This window comes from Opisthocomus hoazin, chromosome 2, assembly GCF_030867145.1.
Source record: "Opisthocomus hoazin isolate bOpiHoa1 chromosome 2, bOpiHoa1.hap1, whole genome shotgun sequence".
NCBI lineage: Eukaryota > Metazoa > Chordata > Aves > Opisthocomiformes > Opisthocomidae > Opisthocomus > Opisthocomus hoazin.
Genome location: NC_134415.1, coordinates 128,822,622 through 128,841,024, shown reverse-complemented (window position 1 = coordinate 128,841,024; position 18,403 = coordinate 128,822,622). Strand labels below are relative to the sequence as shown.

The 18,403-nt window shown below is 48.6% G+C and overlaps 1 protein-coding gene across 1 annotated transcript in view; it reads left to right on the top strand.

Moving 5' to 3' along the window:
- BLK (BLK proto-oncogene, Src family tyrosine kinase) overlaps positions 1-14,639 on the top strand; it is a 37,287-nt gene extending 22,648 nt beyond the window's left edge. Inside the window, exons 7-13 of the mRNA XM_009942310.2 lie at positions 3,127-3,276; positions 3,782-3,934; positions 5,452-5,631; positions 6,884-6,960; positions 11,155-11,305; positions 13,858-13,989; positions 14,362-14,639. Of these exons, the coding sequence (XP_009940612.2) occupies positions 3,127-3,276; positions 3,782-3,934; positions 5,452-5,631; positions 6,884-6,960; positions 11,155-11,305; positions 13,858-13,989; positions 14,362-14,570 (1,052 nt within the window). The 3' untranslated portion in view covers positions 14,571-14,639. The remainder of the gene's footprint in view (positions 1-3,126; positions 3,277-3,781; positions 3,935-5,451; positions 5,632-6,883; positions 6,961-11,154; positions 11,306-13,857; positions 13,990-14,361) is intronic.
- The last annotated feature ends 3,764 nt before the right edge of the window (positions 14,640-18,403 follow it).

The following is an 18,403-nucleotide window of genomic DNA, read 5'->3' as shown; positions in this document are numbered from 1 at the left end:
GGAACAAGAACTCCTTTCAGCCATCCTGGATATCACTGGGGGAGAATGGGAGTCCTGCCATTTGTCTGGCTCCACTTAACATTTTTCAATTGCTACTATCACTGGGAGAAGAGAGGACTGAAGCTTTTCAGCCCTAGGGCTTTGCCTTTACACTGCAGCTCCAAAGGGAATGGTAACTGGCCATGGTGAGTGACAGAGAATCAGAGAATCATAGAATCATAGGTTGGAAAAGACCTCTAAGATCATCAAGTCCAACCATCACCCCCACACCACCATGCCTACTAAACCATATCCCAAAGTACTACCTCTACATGTTTTTTGAACACCTCCAGGAATGGGGACTCCACCACTTCCCTGCGCAGCCTATTCCAATGCCCGAGCACTCTTTCAGAAAATAAATTTTTCCTAATATCCAATCTAAACCTCCCCTAACGCAGCTTGAGGCCGTTTCCTCTTGTTCTGTCACTAGTTACTTGGGAGAAGAGACAAACACCTGGATCACTACACACTCATTTCAGGCAGTTGTAGAGAGTGATAAGGTGTCTCCTCAGCCTCCTCTTCTCCACACTAAACAGTCCCAGTTCTTTCAGCCACTCTTCTTAAGACTTGTTCTCTAGACCCTTCACCAGCCTCCTTGCTCTACCACACTCACTCCAGCAAATTCAACTCTGACTTGGGGTCAAATACAGTCATTAACTCTAAAGACAGCGTAAGTATCAATGCTGGTAGTAGGCAGCTGATAGACTGGCCTGGAGGGTGCCCAGAGCCCCTGTCACCACTGCATGCTGCGTGTCACTGGTTTGAATGATGCAGGAGGGTTTAAAGGGCCAGTGGGGTCAGGAGAGCAGGTGTTTTGGGTGCAACCACATGGACAAATGGATCTCCTCTTCTCTGCTGACTTTCAGCCCCCCAGGCATCCACTTGCACACATGTTAGTCGTTAATTCCCTTCTGCAATGCTGTCTGTCGTCAGTGCAGCTGGGTTCACTCCATGTTTGGCTCCTTCCTTTAGCAGGCCTTGCACTGTAAAAATCCCACACATACCCTAAGCCACATCCCAGGCATGCAAGTCACCCGCTTGGACTTGAGCTGTAGAAGCCCAAATCTGATGGGCTGCAGCCTAGCCTGCACATTGTTTCAATCACTTTGACATTAAAATAGCATCATCGTTCTCAACAACAATAACAGAAGTTGCTGTTGTTGATGGTGTATTCTTCTTCTTCTTCTTCTTCTTCTTATTATTATTATTACTATTATTACTATTATTTTTATTATTTGCAACTTAGGCCCGCATAGGTACCACAGAGGAACCAGAAGAGGTCTGGGGACTAGTGCTAGGGAGCGTGAATATGGCTGATCAGCTCTAGCAGGACTTGTGCTGAGCACCGCAGACACAAGCCCCAGCAACACCCCTCTGCACCCACCAAAGATCACTCCCTGGGAAAGACATCCTTAGCTGTGCAATGACCTTTGGTCACTGAGACATGGTCTGCAAAAATGAGCTGTTCTTTTGCCCTTCCCTTGAGCTTTTTGTTGCCCCACTGAAGATGCTTCAGGGCTGTTTCTCAGATGTTCAGCTGCAGGACTGATAGAGCCAAAAGGGCTTCTCTTTTTGTCTTCTGCCTCGTGCTCATGATGAAGGAAAGGGTTTCAGAAGAGCATCCTCTGTTGAGAAGGAGCCCACCATGCCAAAGCTGTGTACTTCAGGCCTTAAGGTTCCTTGGCTCTTCATCTAAACCAACAGGTATTCCACGAACCTCATGCCACCATACCTCATAGTCCGGTCTCTGCAGAAAAGGAGTCCCCTCTCAAAACGATGGCTAGCGCTTGGAAAGATTTTGGACTCTCCCAAACTCTTCTTGTAAAGATTTACAATCACTGCAACAGAGCAAATATCCACAGAGGTGGTTTTCTTTCATTACTTTTTAAAAATGCAAATGGTTTCCAGACACGGTGTAGGGAACTGCTGCTGCTGCAATGGAGAAACACCAGCCAGCGAGTGTTACGTGTTAATAAACTTTCCCCTTGCACGCAGGATTAGGGTTTCAGAGTCTCTGGGGAAGGTCTCACTTCTGCTTATGATTCTACATTACAGATATGTACTTTTTAACACATACAGCTTTGGCTTTTTAAACATTAAAAAAAAGGCAGCCTGTCAACCCGTGTGACGTATTGGACTTCTCACAGCCCAGCAGGCTTGTAATGACTTACTCTGGAAATATGATCCAGACAAAAGGGAGAAAACCACCGCTAAGCTGTATTGAAATTTACACTGACGTAGTCTGGAAGTTGCTGCTCTGTAGCAACATCTAGTGATGTTTTTGTGTGAAAAAAAACCAACTCCATGGTTTAGATTATAAGCCCATCACAAGCAGAGAATAGCAGGGTGGAGTGGTAGATCGCTGAGCAGCTCCCTTGAGGTCAAATCTCACCTGAATCTAGATGTGAACCCAGATGTCGTTTAGCCACAGTCACAAGTTTGTGACTGAACAAGACAATTCTCCTGGATGCCCCTTCTGCACCTCCTTCTGTACCTCCCAGCTGAGCCATGGACCTTGGCACAAGGGTTATAGGCGATAACAGGGACACGAGGACCTTGGATGATGCTGAGGAGGGACAGGTGTCTCCTGGCCTTATCTCTCCCACTAACAGAAATTCTGGTTGTGCTGACGGAGTGGTTTAGCTCCTTTTCAGTCCTGCATTTGTACAAACTGGTGAGACTTCAGTCAGTTGTTTCATCCAGATGAGATGACGGGGTTGACAGAGCTCAGATGGGAGACAGAGCTGTGGCAAGACCATCATGACCTAAGGAGCATCTGATTGCTCCGGCTGGAGATGTGCTGTGGATTGCCGTATCGCTTCCTGGGGGCTGCTGGCCACTGCACAGGCAGGTTTTACTCAACCAAGCCTCAGCTTATTAAGCTCTGACAAACCTTTATCCTCTCCACTTGCCTTGGAGAGAGGGAAATTTGTAGCCCTGCAGTCAGGTGGGACTTGCCCTGAGAAGGCTGCAGCAAGGGCTGGGAGAAGTGTCTGCAGCTGCAGACCAGCGAGGAAAGAGGAGGTAGCTGGTCCCTTAGCAGGGTGCTGCTTGTCCTCACAGTTCCTTCTTCCGCTCATTCTCCAGGTGCTTACTCCTTGTCTGTGAGAGACAGCAACTCTGCTCACGGTGACATCATCAAACACTACCGGATCCGCTCCTTAGATGGCGGGGGATATTACATCTCCCCCAGAATGACTTTCTCCAGCCTGCCAGAGCTAATTCATCATTACAGCCGTAAGTTGCTCGCCTTCTCCAATGTGTTTGTCTCCTAGCAGAAGGTGGACATGTAGGCAGAAGGAGGATGGGCTTACTAGCCATTACCATCGCTCCATCCACTCTCATGGGCCAGGGGTGCTTCTCCAAGCAGAAAACGTGCACCCATGTCTTTTCTTTCATCCTAGAACGTTCTGAGGGTGAGTTCTGCCCACAGTCCTATAACCAGGGAGTTTCTTCCACCAGGAAAGAGCTGAATGCTGAAGGGATATGCAGGAGGGATGCTTGGGAAGAAGGGTTTAGACTTGCTGGGCAGGAGAATTTTCTCCTTTATGACTCCCTTTGAGCTTTTCCCTTTCATTGTGTCTATTCTGGATGCCTTGATACCTGTGGCTGAAACATTTGTGTGGTTGTGGAGGTTTCCCATGGGCTGAGTTTTTCCTGGCATGTGTAGAAAGGAGGTGAGCACTGGGGCCGAAAGTTCAGCCCATCCCACTGAACTGTCCTGTGCTTTATCCTCACACAGAGAAGGGGGATGGCCTGTGCCAGCGACTCACAGCTCCCTGCATATCCCTGGTTCCCCAGAGACCCTGGGCACAGGACGAGTGGGAGATCCCACGGGAATCTTTGAAGCTTGTGAAGAAACTTGGCAGTGGGCAGTTTGGGGAAGTGTGGATGGGTAAGTATAATTCCCCCATTCCAGGAAAGAAATATTTAAACAGAGAAGACAGAAAGCCCCCTTTCCCTGAGACAAGGCTAGTCTGGGTGTGGAGATCCTAAAGGATGAACACATATTTATGAAGACACACAGAGTGGGAAGGACCAGATAGGTGGTGTTTGCACAGATTAGCGGTTCAGCATAGGTTTTACAGGCCAGAGATGTGCGAGAGGGTTTGAAGTAACTATACACTCATCTCCTGAGACATGGTTTCATTCTTCCTGGGAATTCTGGGCATGGCTGTAGGATCCTGAATTACACACAGCAGGATACTTGGGTGACACTATACCACTTTTTCTGCTTCCCTGTTCCACTTTATAACCCAGATCTGAATCGCTTATGCCTTCCTGCCCACTGCTAATCGGCGGGAGAGGAAGCGGGGTGAGCTCAGCTTCCTTTGCTGTCCTCTTTGTGGTTGCTTGTTGCCTTGGCAGTTGAGATTGTGGACAGGACCAGACTGGAGTCAACATCCTGACTGCAGAGTCCTGGCATTTTGACGGTATTTGGATTATTTGAGAACCTAGCTGGTGGGAAGCCTTGCAAGTTTCACTCAGAAACAGTCTTGCAGGGCTGGGAGGACTGCGTGAGGATAGACTCATTCAATGGGTGTCCACCACACAGAGCAGGGATCATAGAATCACAGGTAGGAAAAGACCTCTAAGATCATGAAGTCTAGCCGTCACCCCAGCACCACCATGCCTACTAAACATATCCCAAAGTACTACCTCTACATGTTTTTTGAACACCTCCAGGAATGGGGACTCCACCACTTCCCTGCGCAGCCTATTCCAATGCCCGAGCACTCTTTCAGAAAATAAATTTTTCCTAATATCCAATCTAAACCTCCCCTAACGCAGCTTGAGGCCGTTTCCTCTTGTTCTGTCACTAGTTACTTGGGAGAAGAGACAAACACCTGCCTCACTACACCCTCCTTTCAGGCAGTTGTAGAGAGTGATAAGGTGTCTCCTCAGCCTCCTCTTCTCCACACTAAACAGTCCCAGTTCCTTCAGCCACTCTTCTTAAGACTTGTTCTCTAGACCCTTCACCAGCCTCGTTGCCCTTCTCTGGACACGCTCCAGCAATTCAATGTCCGTCATGTGATGAGGGGCCCAGAACTGAACACAGTCCTCCAGGTACGGCCTCACCAGTGCTGAGTACATGGGCACGATCACCTCCCTACTCCTGCTGGCCACACCATTGCTGGTACAAGCCAGGATGCCGCTGGCCTTCTTGGCCACCTGGGCACACTGCTGGCTCATGTTCAGCCGGCTGTCGACCAGCACCCCCAGGTCCTTTTCCGTCGGGCAGCTTTTCAGCCACTGCTCCCCAAGCCTGGAGTGTTGCATGGGGTTGTTGTGACCAAAGTGCACATGGGATGACCCCTGATGAAGTCACATGGATTGACGGTTGTGTCTTGTCTCTTCCTTACAAAGAAATTCGACGACGAAATTCCTCAATGCATCATTATCTCTCTGCAGGCTATTACAAGAACAACATCAAGGTGGCTGTGAAGACCATGAAGGAGGGCAGCATGGATCCTGATGCCTTCTTGGCAGAGGCAAACTTGATGAAGAGGCTGCAGCATGACAAACTGGTCCGGTTATATGCAGTAGTCACTAAGCAGCCAATCTACATTGTGACAGAGTACATGGCCAATGGTAAAGAGATTCATGGAGTTTTTTGTTGGGTTTCTGCAAAATCTGGTCAACGAGACAGCTGGTCAACGAGCCAGCTGGTAGTCCCAAGCATTAGGGGGGTGGGGAGGAGGGCATTGTACCAAATCTGTAAGCAGAAGGACTAAGCGAAGGACCAGGATTCCATTGGCTTTCTGGCTGCCAAGAAAGCCAATGGAATCCTGGGGTGCATCAAGAAGAGTGTGGCCAGCAGGACGAGGGAGGTTCTCCTTCCCCTCTACACTGCCCTGGGGAGGCCCCATCTGGACTACTGTGTCCAGTTCTGGGCTCCCCAGTTCAAGAAAGATGAGGAGCTACTGGAGAGAATCCAGCGGAGGGCTACAAGGATGATGAGGGGACTGGAACATCTCCCCTACGAGGAGAGGCTGAGGGAGCTGGGCTTGTTCAGCCTGAAGAAGAGAAGGCTGAGAGGGGACCTTATAAATGCTTATAAATATCTGAAGGGTGGGTGTCAGGAGGATGGGGCCAAGCTCTTTTCAGTGGTGCCCAGCAACAGGACAAGGGGCAATGGGCACAAACTGAGGCACAGGAAGTTCCGTCTGAACATGAGGAAGAACTTCTTCCCTCTGAGGGTGATGGAGCCCTGGCCCAGGCTGCCCAGGGAGGTTGTGGAGTCTCCTTCTCTGGAGATATTCAAGACCCGCCTGGATGCGGTCCTGTGCAGCCTGCTGTAGGTGACCCTGCTTCAGCAGGAGGGTTGGTCTAGATGACCCACAGAGGTCCCTTCCAACCCCTACTATTCTGTGATTCTGTGATTCTGTGATCCACAAGTTTGTTTCCAGTGTGGGAAAGGACTTCCTGGGTGATGAAATCCTGCCTCCTGTGGTCTCATATTTCAAGAGCTACTTTGTAAGAAGGTGATGCTCCATTTGAAGGGCATTTAAAGTTCTCATCTCTTCTGTTCCTACTGGAAGATTGTTCCACATTTTTACTGCCATTATGTTGAAATTGTCCTTTCTTTTGCCCCTCTTGTCTGTGAGTCTTTGAGTGAAGAATGCCCAGCAGGTTGCAAAAGGTCTGTACACAATAGAGGAGGGAAAGGGGCTGTGTTTGGGAACTTTGCTAGTGGAAAGATGCTCTGGTGGACACCCACTGTTGTTCCCCGGATTTTCTCTAGGATGCAGGCAGATCTGTTGTGTTTGCTCAGAGAAGCATCAGGGAAAGCAAGTGTGTAGGCTTATTCAGAAGAGTTACAGCAGTCTCTCCTCTTTTGCAGGGTGTTTGCTGGATTACTTGAAGACAGAAGAAGGAAGCCAACTGAATCTCCCAAAACTCATTGATATGTCTGCTCAGGTTAGTGAACAACTTCTGGGAAATAGACTCAAGACCTTGATTTGTTATTGCCTGAGTGAAATTCTTGCAAGTCTGAAGTCTCTCAGAGTGTCGATCTCATGGAGAAGAACAGCACCTCCTGGTGTGCTCTCTTAGGGTTTCTCTCTCAGCCCTCTTGTGCCGGTGTGCCTGTAAGCTCAGCGATGCTCTGCTGTCCTTAGGACAGCCTCTGGGGAACTTAACACAGTGCTAGAGATCTGGGGTTTGGTTTTCTGGTTTTGGGGTTGTTTTGTTTTGTTTTGTTTTTCTGGCTTGCTGAGCAGGAAATAAGATTTTTTTTCTCTTTTTACCAAAAAAGGAAGAAAAAGCTCAACAGAGAGACTCTACGTTGAAAACGCAGAGATGCTCTGGCTTTCAGTAGTTCTTCCCTTCTGACGATTACGCATAAAGGATGTTCTGATCCTCCAGTCTGGGAATATTGCTCCTTGTGACAACAAATTTATATCTTTATAGGGTTGTTTCCCTCTAAGCATCCCCAGGCTGTGAAAGTTAATAGTTGCAGCTGCACCGTAACTTTTTAGTCCAGAAGTGCATGTAAACCCAAACAGGTCAAAGTTAGGGAAACTGCGAGAGTGGCAGCACCTTGACAACAAGTTGTACATGAAGGATGAGATTGGCAAAATGGCTCCACTTTGGTCCTAGCCAACTGTCGACAGAGTTTGGCTCACCTGGAGCAGAGCTAGGCTAATTTTGGAAATATTGGAAGAAAGCTATAAAACATCAGTGGGTGAATACAGCTATTTTGATATGCAGGTTTGAGATTCACCCATATGATCACTCAGCTTCTCCAGGTCACAGTGAGCCTGAGCAAACTATGTGTAAAGGCTGGCCACCTGCTTCCAGCCATCATAGAGAGTTACTTTATAATGTGCTAAAAACCGGAGATTCTTAATATTTGAGCAAATGTTATATGATAGCGAAATATTTTTGTTCTTACTTTAACCAGGATGAAAATATTTAAATACTTTAAAGCTGTGTCCTCACCTGTCATTTTTATTTTCCTCTGCACCCATATAGGCGTGCATTCATATGAAGGGTGCAGAGGAACATGTTTCAGTGCTTTCCCTCTTCACTACTGATAAATCTTGCATATCTGCAGATTTATCTTTGTTGTTTGTGACAGGTTGTGGGGCCAACTTGAGCCTCCCTGTTTAGTATCTTTCACTTAATTTCTTCCTTCTTTCTCTCCTTCTCTCTCTACCTCCCCACTTCCCTTCCTTCCTTTTTTACTCTTTCATTCCTTTTCTTGAAAGGTGTAGCCTGTGTTTTATTTGAAATTCCTGAAGATAAACAGAATGGTCCAAATTCACCCACAGTATAGAGCTCCCAGTTTTGCTGGGAGCATTACCCCAGAAATACGATTGATGAATTTCTATGCAAGAGGAAAGTGCCGTAGTCAGCACAATCTACACCCAGCTATAGCCACAGGGGTGACACAGAGCAAAGCTGTTGGCCAACGCTATACCCAAGTGTGAGGCAGGGATTGCAGAACTAAGTTATGAGTACTCAGACATTTATTTAACATGATATTATAGCTTACGCTAAGCATGTGGGATAATGAAACATTTCCAGGCAGGTATGTGGAAGCATCTGAGGAGAGGGCAATGATCTTTTTTGTCACAGGCACCAGGTCCCAGGGTGGTATAGGTCTGACAGCACACTGCCCGCAGGAACCCCTGGGAGAAACCCGTCCCAGGGAAACTCATGCACCCAAACCTCCTCTCCAAGTTCAGGATCTAAGCCTTGAATGCGATCACGTGGTGTGGCCTGAGCTGGCCAGAAGCCCATCCACTACAGCTGTCAAATGGTCCCCACAGTGGGCACCATGACTAGGGTTGAGCAAGTGCACGTGGATGTCACATCTTCATGGGCACCTGGAAGCACCCACCCACCCTTCTTGCATCCCTCCACAAGGTTTGCAGCATCCTGCACTGTACATCACTTGCAGGACCAGGACAGTCAAAGGAAGACCAAACCCACACAGCCCAGCCATGTAATAAACCACAGAAGCCACCCACAGCATGTGGGGTAGGAAGGGTTTTGCCCATTCCTCAAACCATGGGCATCAATGGAAAGGAGAGCTTTCAGCATTCCTACTCCCACCCCAGCACCACGTCCCCAGGGCAAGGATTCAAACACTCTCTGGCTAGCTCCGGGAGGAGGAGGAGGAGGAGAGAAAGAACAGTCTTTCAAACTATTTTGCAATCAGTTCCTCTGCCGAGTCGGGACGACATCACGGCCCAGCAGGCACCCAACCCCCTCGAGTGCAATTTTGGATCCAATAACATCTGTCGGAGTTAAAATTAGAAGCCTCTGGGTTGATGCATAAGATCCTGTGGTCAGTTTCGAGGGTACATGCTCGAAAGCATGCTGGGCTGGAACGGGCCCATCGCTGGGTACTATCTCATTAACATCAGGACAGGAAATTACATCAATTCTTCCATTTTCCACTGCAGCAAACAGCACTTGCGCTGAAGGGGTGTTGACACAGGTTAGAAATGCAGCATTGGAAAGTATGTGTTAGTTTCCTGTTTAAAACCACATGTAAGTCGAGATGCTGATGTGAATGTGTATGGAGTGGAAAATTGCTCTGCCCTCACCCACAAGCGCATAAAAGCTTTAATAGGTACTAACCATTATTAGCAGGGGTTGAGTACATCCACTCACTCTCCTGCTAAGTGCCTAACCCAAATCTGAGACTCGACTGATAGAGAAACTTTGCAATCTCTTTTTTTCTGTATCTCCCACCACCAGCAATAAAAGATTGCTGTCATCATTGACAGGGGCTTGTCACACACCAGGCACGTCCCCAGGGCTGCTCCCTGCTCCAAGGAGCTGAACAGTGAAAGACAATCTTGGGAGCAAGAACCTCCCAAAGTAAAGTTTGGAGGCAGTTGAAGAAGGCATTGTGTGCCCAGGACAAGGAATTTGTCCAGGGACATGCTCGCTATCCCAGTCATATTTCTATGGATATCTGGGTCTTCTGCTCTGTTGCATCCTGTAGGTATCAAAGGGGAACAATATTGTGTCCTGGGTTCTAGTCTGGATCCAGCACAGGGAAAGGAAACATCCATCTCAGTCTTATTGCAGAGGAAGCTCCAGGGGTCTCCTCCCCACTCCAAAGCAGATCAGTGAGGGAGAACAGCGGAGGTTACTGAAGAACATCTAGTTGTCCTCCTAGATCTGGACTTTCCTACTGTGACTGAGGGACAGATGAGCTCTTTGAGGGTTTTTTCTTTTTTTAATCCACGTATTTAACCTGGAGTCTTTGTGATTAAAATACCAACTAGAGGGTAGAGTCTTGTGGCAGAAACTGGGAATCCAGTGATGTGGCTTCAGGTTTGCTTCAACTTTCTGTATCTCAATACAGACACAACTCACAGCTGTAACTTCTGAGCAAAACAGAGAGTGCTGCTTCTGTTCTGCTTGACTTGGCTGCTTAAAGGTTTTGGAGGCTGGGTGTATGCTGGTAGAGCTTCACATATGCATGTGTACATAGGCAGTATCTATTTATCTGTGTATGTATCTGTCTACCTGTTTATCCATCGAGGATATCCATATCCTACGAGGAGAGGCTGAGGGAGCTGGGCTTGTTCAGCCTGAAGAAGAGAAGGCTGAGAGGGGAGCTAATATAAGCTTATAAATATCTGAAGGGTGGGTGTCAGGAGGATGGAGCCAGACTCTTTTCAGTGGTGCCCAGCGACAGGACAAGGGGCAATGGGCACAAACTGAAGCATAGGAAGTTCCGTCTGAACATGAGGAAGAACTTCCTCACTCTGAGGGTGATGGAGCACTGGAACAGGCTGCCCGGGGAGGTTGTGGAGTCTCCTTCTCTGGAGATATTCAAGACCCTCCTGGACAAGGTCCTGTGCAGCCTGCTCTGGGTGACCCTGCTTCGTCAGGAGGGTTGGACTAGATGACCCAGAGAGGTCCCTTCCAACCCCTACCATTCTGTGATTCTGTCATCTGTTGATCTATCTGTCCATCCATCCATCCATCCATCCACGGAGCACATATGCACATCCTTGCACACAGAGGCATGTGAGCAACCCTATACACATGCTGTATTTTTGTAAAGATGGGGAAGATGCAGGCAGGCTAGCTTGTTGTCACGGGTAGGCAACAGATGAAGATGGGCTCTTCCTTCTCTCTTAGGTGGCAGAGGGAATGGCGTACATCGAGCGAATGAACTCCATCCACCGTGACTTGAGAGCGGCCAACATCCTCGTCTCAGAGACACTCTGCTGCAAAATCGCTGATTTTGGCCTGGCCAGGATCATTGAGAACGAATACTTGGCACAAGAAGGTGGGTGTCGTTCCCAGCATTGCCTCACCAACACATTTCCCTTATCTCTAATCCTCCTGCCATGCAGACCTGCCAAGATACGGGGTGTCCAAGGACTGGGCTGGCACGAGGCACGAGGCATGACTGCCATTGGCTTGAGACCACAGCCCCCATTTCTGCCCTTGTCAGCACCCAGGCAGCAGGTAGAGCAAGCAAGAGAGCCAAAAATGGGGTCCTGGGAGAGGGAGCAGCTCTTGGGAGCAATAAAGAGTAAGTGAGGTTTGCACAGGGAAACGGGAAAAAAGTCTTTTGGCACTGTTTGGGGGAGTCCTGCTGAGTCTCAGGTTGCGTTACTGGAGAGGTTTGACCTCTGCTAATGAAACCTGCTGCCTATGCCTACGTGTTCGCAGCGAGTCGGTCCGAAGGGGAGGAAATAGCAGTGTAACTCAGTCATCGCACACCGCAGGGCTGCAGAGGGGAGCTGGAGCCATGAATCTGGATCTAACGGCAGTTTCCAGATGTCCCAGGCAAACCGAACCCAGATCAGACCAAGTCCTTTCCACTACAGAGGGATAACTTACAAAATATGGGAGAGGGATTGCAGCTGAGCAGGTGTTTCTCATGGGAACTGAGTACCTTGAACATCTAAAAAACACCCCAACCAAACTAAAAAGGCACACAAAACCCTATATTTCCCATGTTAATGTGAAATCTCCTTACGACTCCACCTGCAAAGCCAAGTGCCCTGCTGGGAACTGGTGGTGGACAGGACAGCATGGTCATGAGAGGTAACAACAGGTTTGGCTGGTGCAGAGGTCCATCTACAGCCATTTGACTACGGGCTTGAGTCAAATTCCTCTGGTGGCAGCTTTTTCTCCATACTTTGAGGTCGATTACGTGATTGTGTCATTCACATTGCAAAGAGACTTTACAGAGCATCAGCGAAACAAGCAGAAATGGTTGAAACAAGCAGAAACAGTTGAAATAAAATAATTAAGCCTGTTATAAGAAACAGTAACCAGAAGATTTTAAAATTTTGTCCTCCTCTAGAGTTGGGATGAAGATAAAAAGAATAACCTGGAGAAAGGAACCTGAATATATTTTTTTCTCTTACAAGATAGGAAACTTTTCTTTCAATTTGCTGTTCCCAAAATATTTTATGATAGTAATTATGCCCATTTCAACACGTGAAACTATTTCAAAGTAGTAAAAGCTTGCACATGTAATTTTTCACAAAGGGGTACTGTCAGATTGCTGCAATTTTTTAAGGCAGTTTTTATCCTTAAGAGAAGTTTTGGTGAAATCAGTATAATTCTGCTAACACACCCAAAGGAGCTACATTTCCAGTAGAAAACAGTTCCTATCAGCACTTTTCCAACTAGCTTTAATCTGAAATAACAACTGCCCCTCTATCTACTTTGAACAATTTTCGCTTCGTAGACTGCCTTTCCGAGCCTCGTCAGTCTTCTTGTCAGAGTATGATGTGCAACAACAAAGGCACTTCTTTCACACACTGTATTTGAGCTTTCAGTCCTGAAAGGATATATACAAATAAAAATGTGGTTTCCTCTGCAGTCTTTAACACATTCAGTTCCTACTTATCAAAGTGTTCAGGGGTTTGGGGTTTTATTTCAGCCTTAGCTAAACTGAAATTGCAATCTTATGGTCATTGCTGTCCTCGGCGTGCAAAACAAGAATTTAGTGGACAAAATAAAATGGGACTACATTTGGTTTTAATACACATATGCAGCTTTAAGAATTTGAGAATTTATATTTTGCTGTATCTTTTACGCACTTTCACTAAAAACAACCCCCTTACAGTCAGTGATTTTATATAGAATAAAATCCTACTGTTCTTGACATCTAATAAAGCTACTTCAGGCATTGGATTTGAATAGCACAGACACATAGAAATGCACTCATTCCCAATGGCAGGTTGCTTACCTGAAGAGATATGGGTAGCTCTTCAGGTAGCTCATGAGAGCTGCTTGATGCCCGAGGGCTGTGGCAGGCACTGCTCGCTCCGAGCATCGTTCCCTCGGCGTGCGTGGCTCTGGTCTGTGCTACCATTCCTGGCTCCGTTCCTGAGATCCCATTGCTAAACACACAAGAGATGCAAAGGTGTCATAAAACTGCAGATCCCTCTAATTTCATGAGTAAAATAGCTTACATAGACTATTTTTTTTAATATGCGTGTCATCAGTAACCTAATACATTAAGTTTTTTCATTATTTGGCCTCCATCTATCAGTATCTATGGAAGTTCATAAGCAAGTATATGTGAAAAAGTCTTTTATGATGAAATAGCCTTGATTGCACTGGAAAGAGAACGAAGAATGGCAAAAAGAAGTCAGGTGGAAATGGTCTTTTAATAAAAACAGGAGATAAGCAGCAGCTACCTTCCTCTGGCCTTATCTCCATAACTCCATGGTTCTTTCAGTAAGTCCCATCACAGCCCCCTGATGCGGTCAACAGCCCACAGGACCCAGGGCTCAGTGTCTGGGAAACTGCTTGAGGGAGAGGAGGGAGGTGCTGTGCCTCCACATGCTATTTCCCTTTGCTTCCTCCGGACAGGTGCCAAATTCCCAATCAAATGGACGGCGCCAGAGGCCATTAACTTTGGAGTTTTCACCATCAAATCTGACGTGTGGTCTTTCGGGATCCTCCTGACAGAGATCATAACCTACGGCAGGATCCCTTACCCAGGTACGTTGGGAATATGGGGTGAGCGTGCATCAGCGTCAAAGCATCTGGTGCTGCTCTACACTTGGGGACACGTACCCAAGTGTGCACATGTGTGCCCAGGCATGCACCCCTGTTTCTTCATGCTGGGTTTCCTCTCCTCTTCTTCCATGAGCATCAGTTATACCAGTGCTAGGAACAACCTGTAGAGGGGAGTCAGGGACGGGGCAGAGGAATGGAGGGGGGAGGTCCCTGAAGAAGGGATGGTGCCCAGGCATAGCCCAGCATCATGGCGCCTCATGCCCTTCCAGCCCTGCCTGGATGTGAGCTATGGGGACCACTGAGCTTCACCCCCAGGGTGCTGAATACCTCCTGTTGGGCTGCGTTTCCCTCCAGGGATGACCAACCCCGAGGTGATTCGCAACCTGGAGCGGGGCTACCGCATGCCCTGCCCGGACATGTGCCCTGGGGAACTCTACAACATCATCCTGAAATGCTGGCGAAACAAGCCTGAGGAGCGACCGACCTTCGAATACCTGCAGTCGGTCCTTGAGGACTTCTACACTGCCACGGAGAAGCAGTACGAGCCGGAACCTCAGCAGTAAAGCCACAGTCCCATCAGCTCCTGGGAACAGATCTGGAGGAAAGCCACTGTCCCGCGCAGCCCGGTGATGGCTCGTTTCAGCCCCTTCCCTTTCTCCTCTGTGCCACCACGATGCGTTTGGAGACAGGGAACAAGGAGGGACATGAGGGAGGTGGGCGCTGCCAGCGCTGTGGTTATCCTGGAGACTAAAGAGGTGGCTGAGAGCTGGCAGAGCCCCTTCCCCACCCACCCTGGAGGTCTGTACCCACTTTGCAGACATCGTATCTGCCGCAAAGGTTAGCAGACTCCTTCGTGACCCACAAGGAGAAACAAAAACCCCTCGGCCCGGCAGCTGCAGCCCAAGAAGAGGGGGCCATGGCTGGGGTGGTGGTATCGGGGGGGCACAATCTCTCCCCCTGTTCTGATGCCACTGCTTCTTGCCACGGGCAGGGGTGGGAATGCATCCTGTCTGCACTTCCTTGGATCACACCAGGCCCCGAAGCTCTGGAGCAATATCTCCAGGTGGTGCCACCCCCCTGCCCCAAGTCAATAATAAAGAACATGATACGACCATTTTCCATGTCTTTATCCGGGTGTCAGGGTGAGAAGTAGCCCCCGTGCTGCCCGTTCCCACCACGGAGGAGAAGCGGAGAGGCCGTGGGGCTCCCTGGGCAGCTCGGGGTGATGCTGGGGTGGTACCCAGGGGCGGGGAGGGACGGTTGAACGGAGTCCGGAGATGTTCGTGGTGTGGCCACGAGATGTCCCTCCTTCCCTGCAAATCTGTGTGGCTCCTGGTACCCGGCGATGAAAAAAAAAATATATTCAATATATTAAAATATATTAAAATATCAAAAAAATATAAAATACATAAAAAAATATCAAACCAACACCCTCCTCGCTTTGCTGAGCCCTTCACTGCACAAGCTCCTGTTACAGCATCGGTTCATCACGCCAGTCCCATAGCAGGTCCTGCTCCATGTCCAGCACCAGGAGGGTTCAGATGCCCTTTCCCCGCTCTCTGGTGCATCTCTGACATGTTGCTCCAGTGGGAATGTCCACACTAGGCTGCAGGGTGGTCTCCGATCAGCGGTTGTGCTGGGCTGGGGAGTGGAGGATGAGGAAATAAGGCACAGATGGCACACTGAAGGAGTGTTAGGACCACAGGACTGGGCTGCGACCCAGAGGGACTCTCCTTCAGGTTGTGGCACGGAGCAGCATTTCTCCGGGGTGTTTGGTCTGCTGTTTTCTACCCCACGAACCAGATTCTGAGTCCTTCTGTGGTGGTTTTCGTAGTGTAACAAGGATGCTGTGAGCAAGAAACAGTAGAGATGACCCCCGTGTGCCAGAGAAAACACCTGACCATCACCAGCACGTGACACAGAGTTACCTACGCACGCCACTGCTGCAAAGAGCCTAGAAGGAAAAAGGAGTCAGAAGATTCATAACAAATCTGTGGGAATGACAGGGCTATGAGTAGCTACTTTCGGTCCAAGGCCTTGATCTTCAGTGCCGTAAGGCGCCTGTCTATCGCTTGTGATGAGACAAAATCCCCCACGGTCATGCCAGCATCACCTCCCTGGTGTTCCTGACAGGGCAGCATTGCTTGTGTCGATGTGAACAGCTCTTTGCCTGGCTCCATACGCTGTTTACGCCACCTTTGCAGACCCACAACCAGAAGAAAGAGCATGTAGGTACTGGTTTAGCATCCACAGGAGGCCAAAGTCTCTGGAGACTGATGGTTTGCCCAGCTTGAAAATGTCATTCCCTGCATCCTCAGGACAGGAGGGGGATTGAACTGCAGAAAACTAGTGTCCCAGACCAGGAGGAAGGGAACTGGGTGAGATGATCCGGTCTCAGAAATCCTAGATCTAGTGGAGATACCCCAGGGTGTGCAGGATGTTTTCACAGGGCTGGTGGATAGGGGTCTGTGGGAGACCTGCACCCCCCTAGGACTGCATCTTGAGCTGGATGGGAAATCTCAGGGTGTGGAGAGAAACATTAGACACGCATGGTCAGGAGATGGGATTCCCCCTGCCCCTAAGTGTCCAAACATGGATAATGAATCAGCCCCTTTTCTTATCCCACACATAATATATCTGATCTGCAGCTGCTTTCCACAGCAGACCCATGGGCAGCATCGCTCCTCGTGGAAGAAGATGAAATTTCCCCCCAGCATTTCTGTGAGCCATCAGAAGTCATCCTCCAATTCATCATGAACACCTGGGGAGCAGCCCTGCGGCCAGGGCTTGGACATGGTTACACAGACCTCTTCATCAAACCATCACCAAACCTTCTCCACTCCTCTCTGTCTTCACAACCCTGTCCTTGGCCCCCCTGAGCCCAGCGCTAGTGGGTCCCAGTACTAATTTAAGATGAATTAGGATTGGTCCATTTGTTTCATAGCTCCAAGGGACAAGTTATATGTGCTGTAATTATACAAGGCTTGTTTTAAACAAGAAGTCATTTATTCAATAATTTCTCTACAGTTGAAGAAACAGTCTTTCCCCTGCTTGAACTCCATCTTGGTCTTTCACATTTACCAGGAACTCCACGCAGAACTAGGAGATTTGTATTAATGAGATGACATGCTGCAAATAAATGCAGATGAAAGATATATGATGCCTTGGCTGCAAATATTTTGTTGAAGACTGCAGATCATTTGTGCTGGAACAAACCAGGAGGAAGAGTTGCAGGGTGTTTGCTAAGCACTTGTGCATTTCATTATCGCCCAAGGCCAAAGAGTCAAGTATTGTAGCTCAATTTAGAAAGGAAATGGATATTTTTATGGCCAATAGCAACACGTGGCCAAGCCCAGGGTGAACACAACAAAGAGACTGTGAGCCGCGCTTCCTCTGCACTGGACACCGCAGCCTGTTTTGTTCACATTGCACAAACAATTGCTGAAATTTTTTCCCTGCCAGGCCTGTGATAAATGGATGGGCTGACACTCACCTGGTTGCATAGTCACGTGTGCTTCCTCCACGAAGCCGTTGTAGAAGGCACTGGCAACTCTTTCTTTGCTTAAGGGAGTGTGGCTGGGGGCTGTACCACCAACTGGAGTCTCTCCAGGGGGTGGAGGGAGACCATGAGCCCAGTGCGCGGCCATGGTTTTAGGCAACAGCCACCAAAACCACTGGGAAATGGACCCCACAGCTCCACCACAGCAGAGATCAGACAGTTGGAGAGAAAAGGACCTGCAGTCCTGTCCACATCATGGACATGTACGTCAGGGACCTCAGTCAAAAATCCAAGTGAGAAGCAGGATGCTGTGTCCTGCGACCTCCAGCCCAGGAGGCAACTGTACCCCAGGGGACCATGATTCCTCCAATGGCCTCAGCAAGCTCTGCAAGAGCCCCTTTGACCCCCCACACCTAGCTGGCAGCCTAAGAGGTGTCTCTTCACGGTGGGTGAGCTCCAGCCAGAGGCTCACAGGTGAGTCTCAGAGGGGGAGAAAGGCAGTAAAAGTGATCCAGGCTCCCACAATCAGTTTGTGATTCTTGAGCGATCCGCAGCAGGGACCCTATCACTCGTGCAGACAGCTCGGTTACAAGGACTCTGTGACGCTACCCAAGAAGAGCATGTTGTTTATTTGTCTGTGTTGCAGGCATCAAGCTGTGCAAGGTGTTTTACAAGACAAGAGGCAATTCCTGCCATAAACAGAGTATGAACTCTCTGAATAGCCAAGACAAGGAATAAACGGGGTACTTAAAGATCTGTACCTTGCATGACTACCAAGAGAGTCCTTTCGTTTCTTCCCTAGGTGCCAGGTGGCCTTTCCAAAGACCACTGTAATGATCTTTCCAGTTCTTCTACAGAAAGACCTTAGTTACTGGTCTTTGCTACTGTTTTCCCATG